The 23,772-nt window shown below is 41.9% G+C and overlaps 1 protein-coding gene across 2 annotated transcripts in view; it reads left to right on the forward strand.

The window, feature by feature from the left end:
- The window catches only part of LOC124546569 (transmembrane protein 17-like), a 51,959-nt gene that overhangs the window by 27,714 nt on the left and 473 nt on the right, over positions 1–23,772 (forward strand). For both annotated transcript variants that reach the window (XM_047125047.1, XM_047125046.1), the window contains exons 2-3: positions 1,600–1,703; positions 23,320–23,433. In XM_047125047.1, coding sequence (XP_046981003.1) covers positions 1,600–1,703; positions 23,320–23,433 — 218 coding nt within the window. The remainder of the gene's footprint in view (positions 1–1,599; positions 1,704–23,319; positions 23,434–23,772) is intronic.

Here is a 23,772-nt window from a genome sequence, read left to right on the forward strand (position 1 = left end):
CTATGCCACAGATACTTACTTGTGCTTGCTACAACAAGGGAGTGAGTTTGAAAGAGGTCAGATTGTGGCTTTCCGAGTGGTGGGATGGACTTTTAGGAGAATGGCCACACAAGTTGGACATTATGCGCGTCAGTTGTGCAACGGTGGTGATATTCGCAGTCACATGAACATTCCCACTTCTGTAGATGAGGCACTGGATGTCCACACAACACAGTCGCCTACCAAGATCGTCATATTGTAAGGGCAGCAGTGGCTGATCGTACAGCTACCACAGCATAGATAAGACATGTCAGCAAGAACTGTAGCGAATCAGTTATTACCAGTGGGACTATGGGCATGTACATCCCTAGCTCATTTTCCACACATGCCACAGCATTGACTTGCGTAGCTCGACTGGTGCCATCAGAGGATCACATGGAAGTAATTGTAAGGTCATCCGAAGACCAGTATCAGTTGCAAAGCGTCTTAGGAAAGATTGTTGTATGGTGTGGCAGGTGGCAGTTGACGCTAAATAACGAAAAGTGTGAGGTGATCCACATGAGTTCCAAAAGAAATCCGTTGGAATTCGATTACTCGATAAATAGTACAATTCTCAAGGCTGTAATTCAACTAAGTACCTGGGTGTTAAAATTATGAACAACTTCAGTTGGAAAGACCACATAGATATTATTGTGGGGAAGGCGAGCCAAAGGTTGCGTTTCATTGGCAGGACACTTAGAAGATGCAACAAGTCCACTAAAGAGACAGCTTACACTACACCCGTTCGTCCTCTGTTAGAATATTGCTGCGCGGTGTGGGATCCTTACCATGTGGTATTGACGGAGGACATCGAAAGGGTGCAAAAAAGGGCAGCCCGTTTTGTATTATCACGTAATAGGGGAGAGAGTGTGGCAGATATGATACGCGAGTTGGAATGGAAGTCATTAAAGCAAAGATGTTTTTCGTCGCAGCGAGATGTATTTACGAAATTTCAGTCACCAACTTTCTCTTCTGAATGCAAAAATATTTTGTTGAGCCCAACTTACATAGGTAGGAATGATCATCAAAATAAAATAAGAGAAATCAGAGCTCGAACAGAAAGGTTTAGGTGTTCGTTTTTCCTGCGCTGTTCGGGAGTGGAATGGTAGAGAGGTAGTATGATTGTGGTTCGATGAACCCTCTGCCAAGCACTTAAATGTGAATTGCAGAGTAATCATGTAGATGTAGATGTACGATGGGACGAGAAGTGACTTGTGCAACTCGTCAGCCAACAATTTTTACAGAACTATGTGAACACGTTGAGCAGGTGTGGCATAACATATCCCAGGACAGTATTTGCCATATGTATGAGTGACTGGATGCCAGAGTCAGTGCCTGCATGCCCACCCATGCAGTAATATGAGTATTTCAGCATGGGTCAATATCTGGTACCTAAAATCTTCTTGTGCTATTGATCTGTAAATGTAATCATTTCATGTACTTCATCTGCACTGTTGCAACAATAAATCTTAGGTGAACTGGAAAGCTCTAAAATGGTGTACTATTTTTTTTTGCACCACCCCATACATTTTTGTGGCAATATTAAATAGCAGCTTTATGAGACAAGTTTACTATTTGCAGGAACAGAAGCACTTTCCAGCCTTCCTCTACAGATGGCATTGTACTTCAGTGTGATCTTCTTCCCAGTTTGGCTTTCTTCTATGACAGTTATGTTTCATTTCAAGGTACTGTATCATTAGGTGTTTTATGTAATGAACAATTGTAATAGTCATTTGTTGTTGTTGTTGTTGTTGTGGTCTTCAGTCCTGAGACTGGTTTGATGCAGCTCTCCATGCTACCCTATCCTGTGCAAGCTTCTTCATCTCCCAGTTGTTACTGCAACCCATATCCTTCTGAATCTGCTTAGTGTATTCATCTCTTCGTCTCCCTCTACGATTTTTACCCTTCACGCTGCCCTCCAATGCTAAATTTGTGATCCCTTGATGCCTCAGAACATGTCCTACTAACCGGTCCCTCCTTTTTGTCAAGTTGTGCCACATACTCCTCTTCTCCCCAATTCTATTCAATACTTCATCATTAGTTATGTGATCTACCCATCTAATTTTCAGCATTTTTCTGTAGCACCACATTTCGAAAGCTTCTATTCTCTTCTTGTCCAAACGATTTATCGTCCATGTTTCACTTCCATACATGGCTACACTCCATACAAATACTTTCAGAAACGACTTCCTGACACTCAAATCTATACTCGAAGTTAACAAATTTCTCTTCTTCAGAAACGCTTTCCTTGCCATTGCCTGTCTACATTTTATATCCTCTCTACTTTGACCATCATCAGTTATTTTGCTCCCCAAATAGCAAAACTCATTTACTACTTTATGTGTGTCATTTCCTAATCTGATTCCCTCAGCATCAGTTGATTTAATTCGACTACATTCCATTATCCTCATTTTGCTTTTGTCCATTCCGTTCAGCTGCTCTTCCAGGTCCTTTCCTGTCTCTGACAGAATTACAATTTCATCAGCAAACCTCAAAGTTTTTATTTCTTCTCCATGCACTTTCATTCCTACTCCAAATTTTTCTTTTGTTTCCTTTACTGCTTGCTCAATATACAAATTGAATAACATCGGGGAGAGGCTACAACCCTGTCTCACTCCCTTCCCAACCACTGCTTCCCTTTCATGCCCCTCGACTCTTACAACTGCCATCTGGTTTCTGTACAAATTGTAAATAGCCTTTCGCTCCCTGTATTTTACCCCTGCCACCTTTAGAATTTGAAAGAGAGTATTCCAGTCAACATTGTCAAAAGCTTTCTCTAAGTCTACAAATGCTAGAAACGTAGGTTTGGCTTTCCTTAATCTTTCTTCTAAGATAAGTCGTAAGGTCAGTATTGCCTCACGTGTTCCCATATTTCTACGGAATCCAAACTGATCTTCCCCGAGGTTGGCTTCTACCAGTTTTTCCATTCGTATGTAAAGAATTCGCGTTAGTATTTTGCAGCTGTGACTTATGAAACTGATAGTTCGGTAATTTTCACATCTGTCAACACCTGCTTTCTTTGGGATTGGGATTATTATATTCTTCTTGAAGTCTGAGGGTATTTTGCCTGTCTCACACATCTTGCTCACCGGATGGTAGAGTTTTGTCATGACTGGCTCTCCCAAGACCATCAGTAGTTCTAATGGAATGTTGTCTACTCCCGGGGCCTTATTTCGACTCAGGTCTTTCAGTGCTCTGTCAAACTCTTCACGCAGTATCGTATCTCCCATTTCATCTTCATGTACATCCTCTTCCATTTCCATAATATTGCCCTCAAGTACATCACCCTTGTATAGACCCTCTACATACTCCTTCCACCTCTCTGCTTTCCCTTCTTTGCTTAGAACTGGGTTTCCATCTGAGCTCTTGATATTCATACAAGTGGTTCTCTTTTCTCCAAAGGTCTCTTTAATTTTCCTGTAGGCGGTATCTATCTTACCCCTAGTGAGATAAGCCTCTACATCCTTACATTTGTCCTCTAGCCATCCCTGCTTAGCCATTTTGCACTTCCTGTCGATATCATTTTTGAGACGTTTGTATTCCTTTTTGCCTGCTTCATTTACTGCATTTTTATATTTTCTCCTTTCATCAATTAAATTCAATATTTCTTCTGTTACCGAAGGAGTTCTACTAGCCCTCGTCTTTTCACCTACTTAATCCTCTGCTGCCTTCACTACGTCATCCCTCAGAGCTACCCATTCTTTTTCTGCTGTACTTCTTTCCCCCATTCCTGTTAATTGTTCCCTTATGCTCTCCCTGAAACTCTGTACAACCTCTGGTTCTTTCAGTTTATCCAGGTCCCATCTCCTTAAATTCCCACCTTTTTGCAGTTTCTTCAGTTTTAATCTACAGTTCATAACCAATAGATTGTGGTCAGATTCCACATCTGCCCCTGGAAATGTCTTACAATTTAAGACCTGGTTCCTAAATCTCTGTCTTATCATTATATAATCTATCTGATACCTTCTAGTATCTCCAGGATTCTTCCATGTATACAACCTTCTTTCATGATTCTTGAACCAGGTGTTAGCTATGATTAAGTTATGCTCTGTGCAAAACTCTACCAGGCGGCTTCCTCTTTCATTTCTTAGCCCCAATCCATATTCACCTACTACGTTTCCTTCTCTCCCTTTTCCTACTCTCGAATTCCAGTCACCCATGATTATTAAATTTTTGTCTCCCTTCACTACCTGAATAATTTCTTTTATCTCATCATACATTTCATCAATTTCTTCATCATCTGCAGAGCTAGTTGGCATATAAACTTGTACTACTGTAGTAGGCGTGGGCTTTGTGTCTATCTTGGCCACAATAATGCGTTCACTATGCTGTTTGTAGTAGCTTACTCGCACTCCTATTTTTTTATTCATTATTAAATCTACTCCTGCATTACCCGTATTTGATTTTGTGTTTGTAACCCTGTATTCACCTGACCAAAAGTCTTGTTCCTCCTGCCACCGAACTTCACTAATTCCCACTATATCTAACTTTAACCTATCCATTTCCCTTTTCAAATTTTCTAATCTACCTGCCCAGTTAAGGGATCTGACATTCCACGCTCCGATCCGTAGAATGCCAGTTTTCTTTTTCCTGATAATGACGTCCTCCTGAGTAGTCCCCGCCCGGAGATCCGAATGGGGGACTATTTTACCTCCAGAATATTTTACCCAAGAGGATGCCATCGTCATTTATCCATACAGTAAAGCTGCATGCCCTCGGGAAAAATTACGGCCGTAGTTTCCCCTTGCTTTCAGCTGTTCGCAGTACCAGCACAGCAAGGCCGTTTTGGTTAATGTTGCAAGGCCAGGTCAGTCAATCATCCAGACTGTTGCCCCTGTAACTACTGAAAAGGCTGCTGCCCCTCTTCAGGAACCACACGATTGTCTGGCCATGCGGTGGTCTAGCGGTTCAGGCGCTCAGTCCGGAACCGCGGGACAGCTACGGTCGCAGGTTCGAATCCTGCCTCGGGCATGGATGTGTGTGATGTCCTTAGGTTAGCTGGGTTTAAGTAGTTCTAAGTTCTAGGGGACTGATGACCACAGATGTTAAGTCCCATAGTGCTCAGAGCCATTTTTTGTCTGGCCTCTCAACAGATACCCCTCTGTTGTGGTTGCACCTACGGTACGGCCATCTGTATCGCTGAGGTACGCAAGCCTCCCCACCAACGGCAAGGTCCATGGTTCATGGGGAAGAATAGTCATGTAGAATAACAAAACTGTAAAATATAAATTATTTAGCTGTAGAAGCTAATGAGAATCGTGTGGTTTTTCTAAGCACACTTCTTGTAGGCCTATACATTAACAGTTATGGAATTCAGCTATAGTGGTGATATTATATTTTATTTTTTAAAATATGTATGAATGTTGTCTCACGACTAAGTAGTGTAGCATTCTGACACTAATAATAATTAAATGAAGCCTTCCTTTTGTGATGATAGATTTCATTTGTTCTCTGCCTGACAGTCAGACAATACATCTTCCACTTTGTAGAGAAATTGTGATAGAATATGTGATATAACATGAATACTTTTGAATTAAACACGCATGATGAGAGGCAGGAAGAGGGGTTGGAGTGAGGGGATAGCGGCTCGGTGGGAGGCAACAAGCCTATCAGCTATGAATGAGGGAGGAAAGGACGGCAGGAGCACCAGCTAGGCACGTGATGCAAAGTTGTCGGAGCTGGTGGGGAGTGGCGCATGCTGAAGGTGATCTCAGGACATGAATCTGGGATAGGGTAATGGGATGGAGGAAGGGGAAAATGTTGAGTGGAGTGTGTGGGTACAGTAGTTTACTGGAGTTTGAGACCAGGACGATTGCAGGAGCGAAGGATGTGTTACAAGGAGAACTCCCATCTCTGTAGCTTAGAGGTGCAGGGAAGGATCCAGATGGTCTGTGTTGTGAAGCAGCCATTGAAAGAGAGTATGTTATACATAGCTACATGTTGTGCCACTGGATGGTCAACTTTGTTCTTAGCAACAGTTATGCAGTGGCCATTCAATGGACAGCTGAATGATAGTCATACCTAATTAAAAGGCTGTGCAGTGTTGTGCAGCAAAGTTGGTATATGACGTGGTTGCTTTCACAGGTGGCCTGGCCTCAAAAGTGGTAGGATAAGCCTGTGACAGGACTGGAGTAGAAAGTGCTGTATGTGTGGATTGGACAGGCCTTGCACCTTCTCATTCCAGAGGGATATGATTTCTGTGGTAACTGGTTCGTGGTTCGGACGGCAGATAGCATAGTGGTGGACTAGGATGTTGTGTAGGTTGGGTGGGCGATGGAACACCACTTCAGGAAAGAGTGGGAAGGATCTTGTGTAGGATGTATCCCATTTCAGGACATGATGAAGGATGTGGTTTAGTACTTCTAGTCCAGTATCATACTGGGTGACTTGGGAAAGCTCCTGTGTAGTTTATTCTTGGGAATGGTCGGTAGATTGGGAGAGTGTGAGGATATGGCACAGGAAATTTGTTTGTGGATGAGGTAGTAGTGACTGTCTGTGAAGACTTTCATGAGATCTGCAGCATGCTGAGCAAGGGGATTCTTGTTACTGCAGATACGTTGTCGATGAGTGGCTAGGCTGTATGGAGAGAGGGGGGGGGGGGGGGGGGTTGGTGTGAAAGGGATGGCAGATGTCGAAAGATAGTAACTGTTGGTGGATAGTGGGTTTATGTGGTCAGAGGTTTGGATGGAACCATCAAAGAGGTTGAAGGTACATCAGGGAAGGTGGCATGTTGGGTTGAGGGGGATCAAATGAAGTGGGTGGTAGAGAAGGTGTTGAGGTTGTGAAGCAATAACGACTCAAAACCAAGATGCCCTATCCTCATCCCTTCACAACTTCAATACCTTCTGCCCCATCCTGTGCGCGACTTTCCTCGATGTGGACCTCAATGTCTGATGGCTCCATCCACACCTTTGTTTGTGTTAAATCATCTAACCACTAACACTTCATACATTTCAGCTGTCATTTCTTCTGCACAAAAAAATCCCTACCATAGATCCTGGGCACCCACAGTCATCTTATCTGCAGTGATGGGAACTCACCTGCCCAGTGTGTTGAAGGTCTCGCAAAGGCCTTCACAGAGAGGCACTATGCAGTTGACCTAGTCCGCAGACATATTTCCTGTGCCATATCCTCGCACATTCCCAATCTTCCCGCCATTCCCAAGAATAAACTACAGAGGAGCACCCTCAAGTCAACAACTATCACCTTGCACTGGAACAACTTAGTATCCTTCATCAGGGCTTTGGTTACCTCTCATCAGTCCCTGAAATGAGGGACATCCCACCCCAAACCCTTCCCACCCATCCTAAAGTGGTGTTCGATCGCCCATCCATCCTACACAACATTCTATCCCACCCCTATGCCACCTCCACTCCCAGCCTTTTCTGAACTATGTAGATGGGAGTTATACTTGCAACACATTCTTTGCTCCTGTAATTGTCTTGGCCTCAATTTCCAGTTACCCACTGCATCCACACCTTCCACTCAATATTTCCCCTTCTGTCCTGTCAGCACTTCCCAAATTAAAACCGACATGACATTTAGCATGCGTCTCTCCCCACTGGCTCCGACAACTGTGCATCACATGCCTAGCCCATGCTCCTGCCATCCCTCCCACCCTCTCTCATTCCTAGCTGGCAAACTGCCTCCTGCTGAGCCACTAGTCACTCACCCCTAGTCCCTCTCGCCACCTCCCACCTCCCTCCCCCTACCCCTCTCCCCTCCACTCGACACAACCCCCAACTGCAACAACCTAGTCCACCTGTCAAAATGCAGTATTGTGCATCCAGTCGGCACTATGGAGGTGTGTGTGTGAGTGTGAGTGGGAGTGTGAATGTGAGAGAGAGAGGAGATTACTGTGAAAACTAGCAAGTTTTTTCTCTTTGTGTGTGTGCCTGTTAACAACTCAAAGCGTGTGCTTTTTGAGGAATGTTCTCCTTTAATCCAAAAGTATTCATTTCCTTTAGTTTCTTATTCAGAACACTGAATATCTCCTGACAGAGTCAAGAAACATGCCTCAGCAGAGCTAGTCTCTTTAAGGCTGTCTTCATGTAAATTGCGGAAACCTTAAATGTTTCCTGAAAATGATGCACATTTGGTTAGCTGTTTTTGAACAAGTTCATGTATGCCACATAATTTTCTCTTCATCTTAGGTTCAAATTAGTGGAGCGATGTCTCATCTTGTCACATCTTATGTGACAGGTAGTCATTTCCATTTCTTGTATTGTGTCAAATGTATACTGTCACTTGAGTTTGTTTTTGGGTACATGAACATTCTTGGAATTTGTGTGACACAGACTTTTCCAAAACTTGTATTGTGATATTCGGCACATGCTTGCTTCTCCAGTTACCAATAAAATTAGATTTTTATGCCATGTGTTTCTCCTCAGGAGCGTATTTGATTTGATTTGGATTGTGTGAGGAACAATAATATTGCCATTGCCTTCTTTGATACATAATCTGTACACCCAGCTGCTGCAACTCACTTTCTCATCTTGGTACACATTTTTAAGTATTGTGTGCTAGTTATTACAGTCTACGTTTCCAAAGGGCCAGCTAATGCATTTTACGCGTAAAGGGTGATTAGGTAATATGTAATTCCCAGCACCTGGGTCAACAGGTAGGGATCGCACATACATCCTGGTATAGGCCAGGCCCAGGGAGAGGTAATAGCTTGACATGATACCTTTCCAGTTGCAAATTGTTGCTCTGTCTGGAATTGGGCAGGTGTAACCTGAGGTGTCAACAGTTACCCAAGATGGGTTACTCTCTCTATGTGGGAAACGACCAGAAGGAGAGAGCTAACCATCAGAGACACACTGTCACTCTAGGGGGACTCTCAAATTACAATGAGCACACCAATCCCATCCTCTCTGCCTCCGTTTAACAAATGAAAATAGAAAGAAATCAAGAAAATTACAAATATTCCAGTGGCATTGTGCTACTTGTGACATGCACCGAATAAGGTTAAGAGTTCTGTTCATGTAAAACCATTCATTTTTCAGCAAGGAGTGGACACAGTTGCCGGTCCAGTGGTGCTTACTCATGCCCCATTCCTGACATTTAATGGGATACAGCTTCTGCTGAAGATAAGGCCAGGCTATGCCATTACTAGGACCCTACATACTCAATCTGATGCATTGCTACCAGTGTCAGTGTTTAAGTCATACTTGTAAGTCCTCTTAAGATGCAGTCAAACTCATACATTGTGGCAGAGATACAGAGGAGGGAGACTGCACATCCCCTGTCTCTCACTGCATTAACTGCACAGGAGGCCATGCTGCCACGAATGCCCTCTGTACTTGCTATACAGGATGTCTGTGCACGGGAAAAGGTTTCATTTACTGGTGCTTGGAAAATGTTTGCCATCTGAAAGGGTTTCATATCACCATCTTGCACTAACAGCACTTTTGTGGCTACACCACAATCAAAGTGAATATGTCTACACAGACCTGCTACTGCCTATTCAGAGTCAGGATTCTAAAGTCCTCGAGCTCTAAAGTAGCATCCTTGTCTGTTACTACTGTACCTCCACAACAATTTATCAAATCTTCACCCACACAGAGAAGTCTCATGTGACACATATAGAATACCAAAAATTGAACAGAGAATACTGTCAAGAAAGTTTATTGTTTATCTCTTGTACCAACGTCCAGGTCGTCATCTAACAAATGCAAGAGGAATTGTTCCTTGCATTCCCCAACTCGAAAATCCTCTTCAACTTCAGCGCTGTGCCCTAACCTTGTTCGGTCAATCTCCACTTCACCGACACAAATCGTCAACTGATCCTAAACCTTAAAGACAACTAATCGACTGGGAAAGCTCCACTTCTGAAGAAATAATGGAACAGAATCCTCCTCCTCCTCCTCCTCCTCCTCCTCCTCCTGAAACCTGTATTCCAGTGCATATAGAATTGAGCTGTCCAAATCTGCAAGGTTGATCACTAACCCTACTGTCACCTGACATCCTTAAATTTGGTTATCTTCCAGTTGAATGTATGCAGCATCAGATCACATACCACTGAATTTCAGTTGCTTTTACATTCATGGTCCCTAGCTGTTATATGCGTGTAAGGAAAAAAAAAAAATATGGCCCCAAGACTACTTCAACCTGTCACACATTGTCATGCATTTCTACCAGTGTCGGTGTTTCAGTCATGCTTGCAAGTCCTGTTAAGATGCAGCCAAACTCATACATTGTGGCAGACACACACATGAGGGAGATTGCACATTTCCTTTCTGTCACTGCATTAACTGCAGAGGAGACTGTGCTGCACAAATGCCCTCTGAAATTTAAGTGGGCTATGCAGGATATCTGGGTGAGGGAAAAGGTTTCACTTACTGTTGCTATGACCTTCCTCCTGAGAAGGTTTTTTGTTTGTTGTTTGTATTTCCCTTCCCAGGATAAAATTTTTTCTCTGCGTCAACTGTGCACTCCTCTCAATTGTTCATAACAGAGTGGAAATACTACAGCTTACTGGTCAGCTCCCAACACCAGTCTTCCTGCTCAGCAATTGCAATGGCCACCATCCTATTTGCGGCTCTCCAAGAGCCAGTGCAAGGGACACACTCCTGGCAGATGATCTAGAGCAGATTAATATGACTTCCCTTACTATAGGTGAACCCACATTTCTTTCAGATTCCACACATTCATTGTCACACCTGGACCTCTCCATCTGCAGTAGATAGCTAGTTTACCGTGTAGAGAAGAAGTCTGTCGTCTTGGACACACACACTATGTGATCAAACGTATCCAGACACCTGTGTGAAAATGACTTAAAAGTTCGTGGCACCCTCCATCAACAATGCTGGAATTCAATACAGTGTTGGTCCACCTTTGGTCTTGATGACAGCTTCCACTCTCGGAGACATATGTTCAATCAGGTGCTGAGACATATGTTCAATCAGGTGCTGGAAGGTTTCTTGGGGAATGGCAACCCATTCTTCACGGAGTGCTGCAGTGAGGAGAGGTTGGTCGGTGAGGCCTGGCACGAAGTCGGCGTTCCAAAACACCCCAAAGGTGTTCTATTGGATTCAGGCCAGGACTCTGTGCAGGCCAGTCCATTACAGGGATGTTACTGTCATGTAACCACTCTGCCACAGGCCGTGCATTATGAACAGGTGTTCGATCATGTTGAAAAATGCAGTCGCCATCCCTGAATTGCTCTTCAACAGTGGGAAGTAAGAATGTGCCTAAAACATGAATGTAGACCGGTGCTGTGGTAGGGCCATGTAAAACAAGGGGTGCAAGCCCCCTCCATGAAAAACACGACCACACCATAACACCACTGCCTCCGAATTTTACTGTTGGCACTACACATGCTGGCAGATGATGTTCACTGGGCATTCGCCATACCCACACCGTGCCATCGGATCGCCATATTGTGTACCGTGATTCGTCACTCCACACAACATTATTTCACTGTTCAGTCATCCAATGTTTATGCTCCTTACACCAAGTGAGGCATTGTTTGGCATTTACTGGCATGCTGTGTGGCGTATGAACAGCTGCTCGACCATGAAATCCAAGTTTTCTCACCTTCTGTCTAACTCTACATCTACATTTATACTCCGCAAGCCACACAACGGTGTGTGGCGGAGGGCACCCTACGTGCCACTGTCATTACCTCCCTTTCCTGTTCCAGTCGCGTATGGTTCACGGGAAGAACGACTGCCGGAAAGCCTCCGTGTGCACTCGAATCTCTCTAATTTTACATTCGTGATCTCCTCGGGAGGTATAAGTAGGGGGAAGCAATATATTCGATACCTCACCCAGAAACGCACCCTCTCAAAACCTGGACAGCAAACTACACCGCGATGCAGAGCGCCTCTCTTGCAGAGTCTGCCACTGGAGTTTGCTAAACATCTCCATAACGCTATCACGCTTACCAAATAACCCTGTGACGAAACATGCCGTTCTTCTTTGGATCTTCTCTATCTCCTCTGTCAACCCGACCTGGTACAGATCCCACACTGATGAACAATACTCAAGTATAGGTCGAACGAATGTTTTGTAAGCCACCTCCTTTGTTGATGGACTACATTTTCTAAGGACTATCCCAATGAATCTCAACCCGGCACCCATCTTACCAACAATTAATTTTATATGATCATTCCACTTCAAATCGTTCCGCACGCATACTCCCAGATATTTTACAGAAGTAACTGCTATCAGTGTTTGTTCCGCTATCATATAATAATACAATAAAGGATCCTTCTTTCTATGTATTCACAATACATTACATTTGTCTATGTTAAGGGTCAGTTGCCACTCCCTGCTCAAAGTGCCTATCCGCTGCAGATCTTTCGCTGAAATTTTCTTATGCTACAACTTCTCTGTATACTACAGCATCATCCGCGAGAAGCTGCGTGGAACTTCCGACACTATCTACGAGGTTATTTATATATATTATGAAAAGCAATGGTCCCATAACACTCCCCTATGGCACGCCAAAGGTTACTTGACGTATGTAGACGTCTCTCCGTTGAGAACAACATGCTGTGTTCTGTTTGCGAAAAACTCTTCAATCCAGACACACAGCTGGTCTGATATTCCGTAGGCTGTTACTTTGTTTATCAGGCGACAGTGTGGAACTGTATCAAATGCCTTCCGGAAGTCAAGGAAAATGGCATCTACCTGTGAGCCTGTATCTAATATTTTCAGGGTCTCATGAACAAATAAAGCGAGTTGGGTCTCACACGATCGCTGTTTCTGGAATCCATGTTGATTCCTACATAGTAGATTCTGGGTTTCCAGAAATGACGATACGTGAGCAAAAAACATGTTCTAAAATTCTACGACAGATCTTTGTCAGAGATATAGGCCTATAGTTCTGCGCATCTGCTCGACGACCCTTCTTGAAAACTGGAACTACCTTTGGTCTTTTTCCAATCATTTGGAACCTTCCGTTCCTGTAGAGACTTGCGGTACACGGCTGTTATAAGGGGGCCAAGTTCTTTCGCATACTCTGTGTAGAATCGAATTGGCATCCCGTCAGGTCCAGTGGACTCTCCTCTGTTGAGTGATTTCAGTTGCTTTTCTATACCTTGGACACTTATTTTGATGTCAGCCATTTTTTCGTTTGTGCGAGGATTTAGAGAAGGAACTGCAGTGCGGTCTTCCTCTGTGAAACAGCTTTGGAAAAAAGTGTTTAGTATTTCAGCTTTACACGTGTGATCCTCTGTTTCAATGCCATTATCATCCCAGAGTGTCTGGATATGCTGTTTCGATCCACTTACTGATTTAACGTAAGACCAGTACTTCCTAGGATTTTCTGCCAAGCCAGTACGTAGAGTTTTACTTCTGAATTCACTGAACACTTCAAGCATAGGCCTCCTTACGCTAACTTTGACATCGTTTAGCTCCTGTTTGTCTGAGAGGTTTTGGCTGCGTTTAAATTTGCAGTGAAGCTCTCTTTGCTTTTGCAGTAGTTTCCTAACTTTGTTGTTGAACCACGGTGGGTTTTTCCCCCCCCTCACAGTTTTACTTGGTACGTACCTGTCTAAAACGCATTTTACGATTGCCTTGAACTTTTTCCATAAATACTCAACATTGTCAGTGTCGGAACAGAAATTTTTATTTTGATCTGTTAGGTAGTCTGAAATCTGCCTCCTATTACTTGTGCTAAACAGATAAACCTTTTTTTTATATTCCTATTTACTTCCATATTCCTATTTACTTCCATATTCAGGGATACTGCAACGACCTTATGATCTGCGCTTACAGATTCGAAAAGTTAGGGTCTGTTTGTTATCAGTAGGTCCAAGATATCTCCATGAATCGGATTCCTGTTTAATTGCTCGAGGTAACTTTCGGATAGTGCACTCAGTATAATGTCACTCGATGCTCTGTCCCTACCACCCGTCCTAAACATCTGAGTGTACCAGTCTATATCTGGTAAATTGAAATCTCCACCTAAGACTATTACATGCTGAGGAAATTTATGTGAAATGTATTCCAGATTTTCTATCAGTTGTTCTGCCACTAATGCTGCTGAGGCGGGAGGTCGGTAAAAGGAGCCAATTATTAACCTAGCTCGGTTATTGAGTATAACCTCCATCCATAAGAATTCACAGGAACTATCCACTTCTACTTCACTACACGATAAACTACTACTAACAGTGACAAACATGCCACCATTGGGTGCATGCAATCTATCCTTTCTAAACACCGTCTGTGCTTTTGTAAAAATTTCGGCAGAATTTATCTCTGGCTTCAGCCAGCTTTCTGTACTTATAACAATTTCAGCTTTGGTGCTTTCTATCAGCACTTGAAGTTCCGGTACTTTACCAACGCAGCTTCGACAGTTTACAATTACAATACCGATTGCTGCTTGGTCCCTGCATGTCCTGATTTTGCCCCGCACCCTTTGAGGCTGTTGCCCTTTCTGTACTTGCCAGAGGCCATCTAACCTAAAAAAAACGCCCAGTCCACGCCACACAACCCCTGTTACCCGTGTAGCTGCCTCTCATAGTACTTGCAGTGGATCCTGATGCAGTTTGGTATTCCTGTGTGATAGTGTGGATAGATGTCTGCCTATTACACATTACAACCCCTTCAACTGTCGGCGGTCTCTGTTAGTCAACAGACGAGATCGGCCTGTGTGCTTTTGTGCTGTATGTGTCCCTTCACATTTCCATTTCACTATCGCATCAGAAAAAGTAGACCTAGGGATGTTTGGGAGTGAGGAAATCTCACATAAAAACGTATAACACAAGTGACACCCAATCACCTGATCACATTTGAAGTTTGCGAGTTCTGCAAAGCACCCCATTCTGTTCTCTCACAATGTCTATTAGACTACTGAGGTCGCTGATATGGAGTATCTGGCAGTAGGTGGTAGCACAATGTGCCTAATATGAAAAACATTTGTTTTTGGGGGTGTGCATATACTTTTGATTACATAGTTTACCTGAGTGACCATTCTGTGTGCATAATTTGCTTCCTGAACCATGTACAATCCATGTGCAAGACAGTGCATCAGCTTCTGAAACCTGACTGGAAGCTCTACTCCTTGCTAGATACCTTTGACAATCAAAAATTCCCCAGCAGTGGTAACCAGGTAGAGTATTTCACAAATGTAATCCTCTCTGTCACTGAATGCCTCTTGGATCTCTATTGTTGCTTCTCGTTATTGTTATACTAGGAGAAACTAGAAACAGCCCTTTCTACAGTGTCAACCTACTACAAAAAGAATTCTCTAAAACCCAATCCCTCCAAAACTCAAGTGAGTGCATTCCATCTGAACTCGAGGCAGGCAAAGTACAGGCTCAATGTTACCTGGGATGGGACGCTACTAGAACACACAGATACTCCCACCTACCATGGCGTTGTGCTGGGCAGAACATTAACATACAAATATCATTGTGAAAAAACATGCAAAAAAGTAGAAGCGCAAAATTCCCTAATAAGAAAGCTGTCCAATAGCAAATCGGGTGCCAAACCTACCGTGGTCAGAATTTCAGCCCAAGAGCTTTGTGCTTCTCAACTGCCGAATATGCCTGCCCGGTATGGTGCAGATCCGCCCACGTAAAAAAGGTAGATATTAGCTTGAATGAAACATGCAGGATAGTGACAGGCTGCATGGAACCAACCCCCATAGAAAATCTTCACAGGGCCGCAGGTTTCACAAACCCTGACTCACGTAGGAAAGCCCATGAACATACCGAGAAGCTAAAACAAACCTTTGATGCCCGTCATTCAATATTTGGCCTAGAGTGTGGCCCCAGAAGACTTAAATCCAGACGCCGTTTCCTAAGTTGCGCCTTAGATGAGCCCCCCATCTACTATCCACTAAGAGAGGACCCACCAAGCGGCGTTTTTGGTGATAGGAAAACCTGGAGAATGCTTAACTGCATCAGAACTGGGGTGGCTCCTGTGAAATCTAATCTGATCAAATGGGGTTTGTTGGACGAAAATGACAACAAATGCGACTGCGGCACTCGACAGGACACGGAACATCTTCTACAATGCCCTGCTTGCCCCCACAGATGCACCCTCAAAGATCTATGGATGGCTAAAGAAGAAGTATTGGAGATTGCCCAATACTGGGCAAACAAATTGTAGCTTCCGGACACGAAAAAGTAAAAGTAAGTTATACTTCCTCTTCTGTCATTGGGGATAAACTTCATTATGTTGCTGGAAAAAGATCTATCTTCCAAAACACATTGTTAACAATGTTGTAGTGGACCTTGTTTGATATGTCCAACACTTTGGGACTGCACTTTGCATAGGTTTCAAAATCGTCCCATTACTATCCTGCCCTTCTACCTTGGAAGTGAGTGGTGGAGGCCCAGGAAATATCTCTCAAGTCTCAAAATCGTGAGTACTATATTATTGTTCTTGCTGCGAAGCAGCTAGAGCACACTTTTTGGTCACCGTGTTCCTCTGTTCCAGGACCACATTCCGTTCACATTCAGATGATGTAGAATCTGTGTCCTGATGGCTAATGTTTTCTCCTCCATACTTGCAATTGTTCCTGGAAGGGGAACACATTTCATACACATTGGTGCGAAGCCACTGACTGTAATCCCTATATCTCAGCCTAGTAAAGGCAAACTTGGGAAACTTTCTCTCGTGTGTCGTATCGTAAGGGCATAATTTTAATTAGTGTGTGTATTGGGCACGGTCATTTCAGCCATTCTCATATGTTAAAGTGGTGACAGTGTGACCCTTTGCTCTTACTGTAACGAACCACTGATGGTGCATCACTTTCTAACTCAATGTCAGTGTTTTAACTGTACATGCATTTTTCATTTGAGCTATGCAATGTTTTAGCAGACATAGCTCAAGGTGTAGAATGCAGTCTATTCTTCATGTCTGTAGCCACAGAGTGAAAGAGATTTAAATTTCGACTGGTCACCAGTTGTCCTAGATACGCGTGCCGAATGGCCCCTTAAAGAAAGGAGGTTTCTTGTAATAATTTATTTTATCTTTCTACCATGTTTGTTGCTTTGTAACTAGCATTATAGGATCACTATTGTTATTCATCTTAGTTTTACCCACCTGCTTGGGTATATATGTCAACTTGTAACACCATAGTTAAGATCCTAAATATTTTTTTCTGATTAATTATGCTTTATATAAAGTATGTTTTCTTTGGTATGTAATCTTTGATATGCTGTAAAGATGTAGAAAGACATGCACTATGTTTCCTCTTCACTGTTAGAACACTTTGCATCATTTGGCGGAGGATGACTTTAAGTATATCTATTTTTTGTTGATTTATTAATATGTGTAAATGGAAGGATTTCGTAAAAGGTATGAATATACAACAAAGTATGTGCTGAGTCACACTTAAGACTTTTGAATTGTATAAATGAAAACTTGGTGAGCTTCTCCCCTGAAACTAAAGTGAGTTAGCACACGCAAAATGTGGTTGGTGCAAGGGAAAAGGTGGAACGATAGTCATTCGGAGACTAGCAACAGTACAGTCGACAGCTAGCAAATTGGAAGGTGCTTTGTGCAGGAGCCGAGTGAGGCTTTCAGTGCTCGGAAATATTATGGAAAAGCCTCGGGTGGATGAATGGCTCTAATACATTGCTCTGTTGTTGGAAAATACCATAAAAGCTTATGATTGTTGCCAAGAAGAAAATAACAGAGCATATTACTTCCAACAGGAAGTCCACCTGTCGTCATGTACTCGCAGCCACCATTGCGCAATCATGTAAGCAGAGAGGAGAAGTCTAACTTTTGTAAAGTGTTGGATCAGCTTATTTAGTATGTGAAAATATAAGGTAACTCATGGTAAATTCATGTACCTACCTTGAATTGTTTCCTATCATAATACAACTTAGGATCCTCTCATTTTGATCAATGATTTCTGAGTGCCCTGAGTATGAGAACTGATAATCAAAAACAAGTGTTTGATTACTTTTGCTTGAAATTGAGTGCAAAAAGTTACCTAAAATTACTGCGGATTATGTTGAAGTTGAGGGAGGAAGTAAGTGTTGCTTTTATGAAAGCCTCCCTAGTAATTGAATTGCTTTAGTTTAAAGTTTTGTGGTTTTAAAGATTACTTGCTTAAATTATGGCTATGAAAGGAAATGATTGTGCTGATGATGAACAGTTAACAAGACATGTTGAGTTAGTTAAAATAAATGTTTTCAAAGGTAGATTTGAAATACAATACCTGGTAAAATTATCTGCTGTATTAACTGTTGAAAAAGCATATATGGTGAGTCAAATTTATGAAAGAGTGCTATCAAAGTTTACTGGTTTTAATTTGCTTCAGAAAAGTGTGTCCAGTTTGCTTTATAATAGCAGTCGAAATTAAGAGCCCCCATTGTAAGTTTTTCAAAATGCATAAAGTTACTTGATTAATGAATATTTTGAAGTTTATGTTGAGTTTTGTGCACATTGTGTGATAAAAAGTGTAATATCAGATTGGGAGCCCCCTACTTACTGTTTCTATTACTGAAGGTAAAGCTACTATGAGTGCCCTTATTCACAAAACAGTTAAAACATTGCATAGTAAGGAATGTGTGAATCTTAATGCAAGTGAATTTTAATTAAATTTTTTGCTGTGTAGAAAGCATCTGATGAAATAAGACTAGACTCATGCCCTTTTCTAGTTTAGTAATGAATTGCAATTGCTGTGATGATGAAATTACTGAGGTTTGGCAAAGTATTTACTGTTGATGAATGTTAAAGTGTCATTTGTGTTTGTGAAAACTTGAATATCTTACAAAACTGCTTTTATCCACCATAACATTTTCCTGCTTGCGATAGGGTTCATTGCACTTCCGTAAGAAAGGAGTATAGGTGGTGTTTTTCCACCAAAACTATTTACTTTTTCTTTAAAAGAAATGTTTAACGTTTCCATGCCTAATTAGGCTGGCGACCATATTCCATTTCATTTGAGTAAATTTGATTAGTTAAAACATTATCTAAATTGGATCTGGGATCTGATACTTCCTATGTTTTACATAACTTTAATTTCAAATCCAATAAGCAAAATCCCCCCCCCCCCCCCCCCCATGAACCACTGGTGGGGAGGCTTGCGTGCCTCAGCGATACAGATAGCCGTACTGTAGGTGCAACCACAACGGAGGCGTATCTGTTGAGAGGCCAGACAAACGTGTGGTTCCTGAAGAGGGGCAGCAGGCTTTTCAGTAGTTGCAGGCAACAGTCTGGATGATTGACTGATCTGGCCTTGTAACACTAACCAAAACGGCCTTGCTGTGCTGGTACTGCAAACGGCTGAAAGCAAGGGGAAACTACGGCCGTAATTTTTCCCGAGGGCATGCAGCTTTACTGTATGGATAAATGATGATGACGTCCTCTTGGGTAAAATATTCCGGAGGTAAAATAGTCCCCCATTCGGATCTCCGGGTGGGGACTACTCAGGAGGATGTTGTTATCAGGAGAAAGAAAGCTGGCATTCTATGGATCGGAGCTTGGAATGTCAGATCCCTTAATCGTGGAGGTAGGTTAGAAAATTTAAAAAGGGAAATGGATAGGTTAAAGTTAGATATAGTGGGAATTAGTGAAGTTCGGTGGCAGGAGGAACAAGACTTCTGGTCAGGTGAATACAGGGTTATAAATACAAAATCAAATAGGGGTAATGCAGGAGTAGGTTTAATAATGAAGAGGAAAAGAGGAATGCAGGTAACCTACTACAAACAGCATAGTGAACGTATCATTGTGTGGGGCCGAGATAGGTAGGAAGCCCACGCCTACCACAGTAGTAAAAGTTTATATGCCAACTAGCTCCGGAGATGACGAAGAGATTGATTGAAATGTACTATGAGATAAAAGAAACTATTCAGATAGTGAAGGGAGACAAAAATTGAATAGTCATGGGTGACTGGAATTTGATAGTCGGAAAAGGGAGAGAAGGAAATGTAGTAGGTGAATATGGATTGAGGGGAAGAAATGAAAGAGGAAGCCGCCTGGTAGAATTTTGCACAGAGCATAACTTAATCATAGCTAACACCTGGTTCAAGAATCATGAAAGAAGGTTGTATACATGGAAGAATCCTGGAGATACTGACAGGTTTCAAATAGATTATATAATGGTAAGACAGAGATTCAGGAACCAGTTTTTAAACTGTAAGACTTTTCCAGGGGCAGATGTGGTGTCTGACCACATTCTATTGGTTATGAACCATAGATTAAAACTGAAGAAACTGAAAAAAGGTGAGAATTTGAGGAGATGGGACCTGGATAAAGTGAAATAACCAGAGGTTGTAGAGAGCTTCAGGGAGAGCATTAGGGAACGATTCACAAGAGTTGGGGAAAGAAATACAGTAGAAGATGAATGGGTAGCTGTGAGAGACGAAATAGTGAAGGTAGCAGAGAATCAAGTAGGTAAAAAGACAAGGGCTAATACAAATCCTTGTGTAACGGAAGAGATATTGAATTTAATTGGTGAAAGGAGAAAATATAAAAATGCAGTAAATGAAGCAGGCAAAAAGGAATACAAACTTCTCAAAAATGAGGTCAACAGGAAGTGCAAAATGGCTAAGCAGGGATGGCTAGAGGACAAATTTAAGGATTTAGAGGCTTATCTCACTAGGGGTAGGGTAGATGCTGCCTACAGAAAAATTAGAGAGACCTTTGGAGGAAAGTGAACCACTTGTATGAATATCAAGAGCTCAGATGAAAACCCAGTTCTAAGCAAAGAAGGGAAAGCCGAAAGGTGGAAGGAGTATATAGAGGGTCTATACAAGGGCGATGTTCTTGAGGACAATATCACAGAAATGGAAGAGAATGTAGATGAAGATGAAATGGGAGATATGATATTGTGTGAAGAGTTTGACAAAGCACTGAAAGACCTAAGTTAAAAGAAGGCCCCCGGGAGTAGACAACATTCCATTAGAACTACTGACAGCCTTGGGAGAGCCAGGCCTAACAAAACTCTACCACCTGGTGAGCAAGATGTATGAGACAGGCGAAATACCCTCAGACTTCAAGAAGAATGTAATAATTCCAATCCCAAAGAAAGCAGGTGTTGACAGATGTGAAAATTTCCGAACTATCAGTTTAATAAATCACGGCTGCAAAATACTAACACGAATTCTTTATAGACGAATGGAAAAACTGGTAGGAGCCGACCTCGGGGAAGATAAATTTGGATTCCGTAGAAATGTTGGAACACGTGAGGCAATACTGACCCTACGACTTATCTTAGAAAATAGATTAAGGGAAGGCAAACCTATGTTTCTAGCATTTGTAGACTTAGAGAAAGCTTTTGACAATGTCGACTGGAATACTCTCTTTCAAATTCTGAAGGTGGCAGGGGTAAAATACAGGGATCGAAAGGCTATTTACAATTTGTACAGAAACCAGATGGCAGTTATAAGAATCGAGGGCCACGAAAGGGAAGCAGTGGTTGGGAAGGGAGTGAGACAGGGTTGTAGCCTCTCCTCGATCTTATTCAATCTGTATATTGAGCAAACAGTAAAGGAAACAAAAGGAAAATTTGGAGTAGGAATTAAAATCCATGGAGAAGAAATAAAAACTTTGAGGTTCGCCGATGACACTGTAATTCTGTCAAAGGACTTGGAGGAGCAGTTGTACGGAATGGACAGTGTCTTGAAAGGAGGATATAAGATGAACATCAACAAAAGCAAAACGAGGATAACGGAATGTAGTCGAATTAAGTCGGGTGATGCTGAGGGAATTCGGTTAGGAAATGAGACACATAAAGTAGTAAAGGAGTATTGCTATTTGGGGAGCAAAATAACTGATGATGGTCGAAGTAGAGAGGATATAAAATGTAGACAGGCAATGGCAAGGAAAGCGTTTCTGAAGAAGAGAAATTTGTTAACATCGAGTATTTATTTATTTGTCAGGAAGTCGTTTCTGAAAGTATTTGTATGGAGTGTAGCGATGTATGGAAGTGAAACATGGACGATAAATAGTCTAGACAAGAAGAGAATAGAAGCTTTTGAAATGTGGTGCTACAGAAGAATGCTGAAGATTAGGTGGGTAGATCAAATAACTAATGAGGAGGTATTGAATAGAATTATAGAGAACAGAAATTTGTGGCACAACTTGACTAGAAGAAGGGATCGGTTGGTAAGGCATATTCTGAGGCATCAAGGGATCACGAATTTAGTATTGGAGGGCAGCGTGGAGGGAAAAAATCCCAGAGGGAGACCACGAGATGAATACACTACACAGATTCAGAAGGATGTAGGTTGCAGTAGGTACTGGGAGATGAAGAACCTTGCACAGGATAGAGTAGCGTGGAGAGCTGCATCAAACCAGTATCTGGACTGAAGACAACAGCAACAAGCAAAATCCTTTAGACATTTCACAGTTAAATCTGTAAAAATCCTCCCAGAGGATAACATTATACTGCACGCGAACACCAAAATCGAGTGTTATACATATGCTGACATAGCAAAATGGTGCAGTGATAGTGTTATAAACTAATTTCAAGAACCATGAAGTACTATGCCAAGTAAATGAATAATCAAAAAAGACTCTTCCCTCCATTACCAAGTTGACTATATTTTACGCCTCAGGATTTGTTGTATAAACTGACCCATTTCTTGTTAATAGTTCTTTGATCTACCCATCTAATCTTCAGCATTCTACTGAAGAGTCAGATTTTAAATGCTTCTTCTTGTTTTAACTGCTTATCATCCATGTTTCGCAGCACGTTTTTTGTAGAAACGATCATTTCCATCCAACTACTCTTCCAAAACCTTTGCCGTGTGACAGAATTACAATGTCGTTAGCAAATCTCAGAGTTTTTATTTCTTCTCTCTGTAGTGTAGTTCTCTTTCCATACTACTCCTTGGTTTCTTTTATTGTCTGTTCGATGTAGAGATTGAATAACATCAGTGCCAACTACAATCCTGTTTCTCCCCATCTCGACTGCTAATGAGTAATATGGAAAGAGAATTACACTTCAGAGGGAAGAAATAAAAACTCTTAGATGCCCTTCAACTCTTGTAACTGCAATGTAGTTTCTGCAAACACAGCTTTATGTTGACAGTCTTTTTGTTGTGCCTATCTGCGACTCAGCATCTCCGCTATATGGTGAGTAGCAACTTTCCCTTTCATAATATCTGAATATCGTGAAGTTGTGGAAACACATTGGTCCTTTTTCTTTTTTAAGACCCTAGTCACTATTCATATAGGCAAAAGTTATTTGAGATGCAAAGGTTAACTGCTTCCCCTGTGTAATGGAATGTTACACAAACAATAATGTATTCTAGATATTATCAAGAGACTAAACTATAGAATAAGTACCTAACAAACAGAATACTACCAAGCTAGCTGATTAGAAGTAATTACTGGTAGTGTATGTAAACACAAATAAGTGACATATTAATTTGTTTACAGTATGGGTGCCTTACTGTTTTATATCGGTTCCTCGTTTCTACAGTTCTTCTGACAGCGGCGGTTAATGAATGTCTTAGACTGTACCTTGGGTACATTGGTAACCTATCAGACAAGGTAAGACAGAATCTTTTGAGCATTGGTTTTCCCTTTAATGGACTTTGAGAGAGAGAATTTTAGATCTTTATCAATATTAAACCTGAGTAAACTGAAATAATGAGCTGTAATTATTTGAGAGACTGGAGGGAAACTGTTCAAGAACTCTCATAATAATGTACAGGTAGTCAGATCTAAATCTCTTCATTAGAAGGAGAGCTGTTTAGTTTTATCACAGTTGGTATGACAGGTAATGCTACCAATGAATTTAACAATGAAGAAAACATTGTTGTGAACTTGTTTTATTGAATGTTTGCTATGTTGAAATGTGTAAAATACCTAGTCGTGAATGAGCTACTT

The sequence above is a fragment of the Schistocerca americana genome, chromosome 1 (genome assembly GCF_021461395.2).
Source record: "Schistocerca americana isolate TAMUIC-IGC-003095 chromosome 1, iqSchAmer2.1, whole genome shotgun sequence".
NCBI lineage: Eukaryota > Metazoa > Arthropoda > Insecta > Orthoptera > Acrididae > Schistocerca > Schistocerca americana.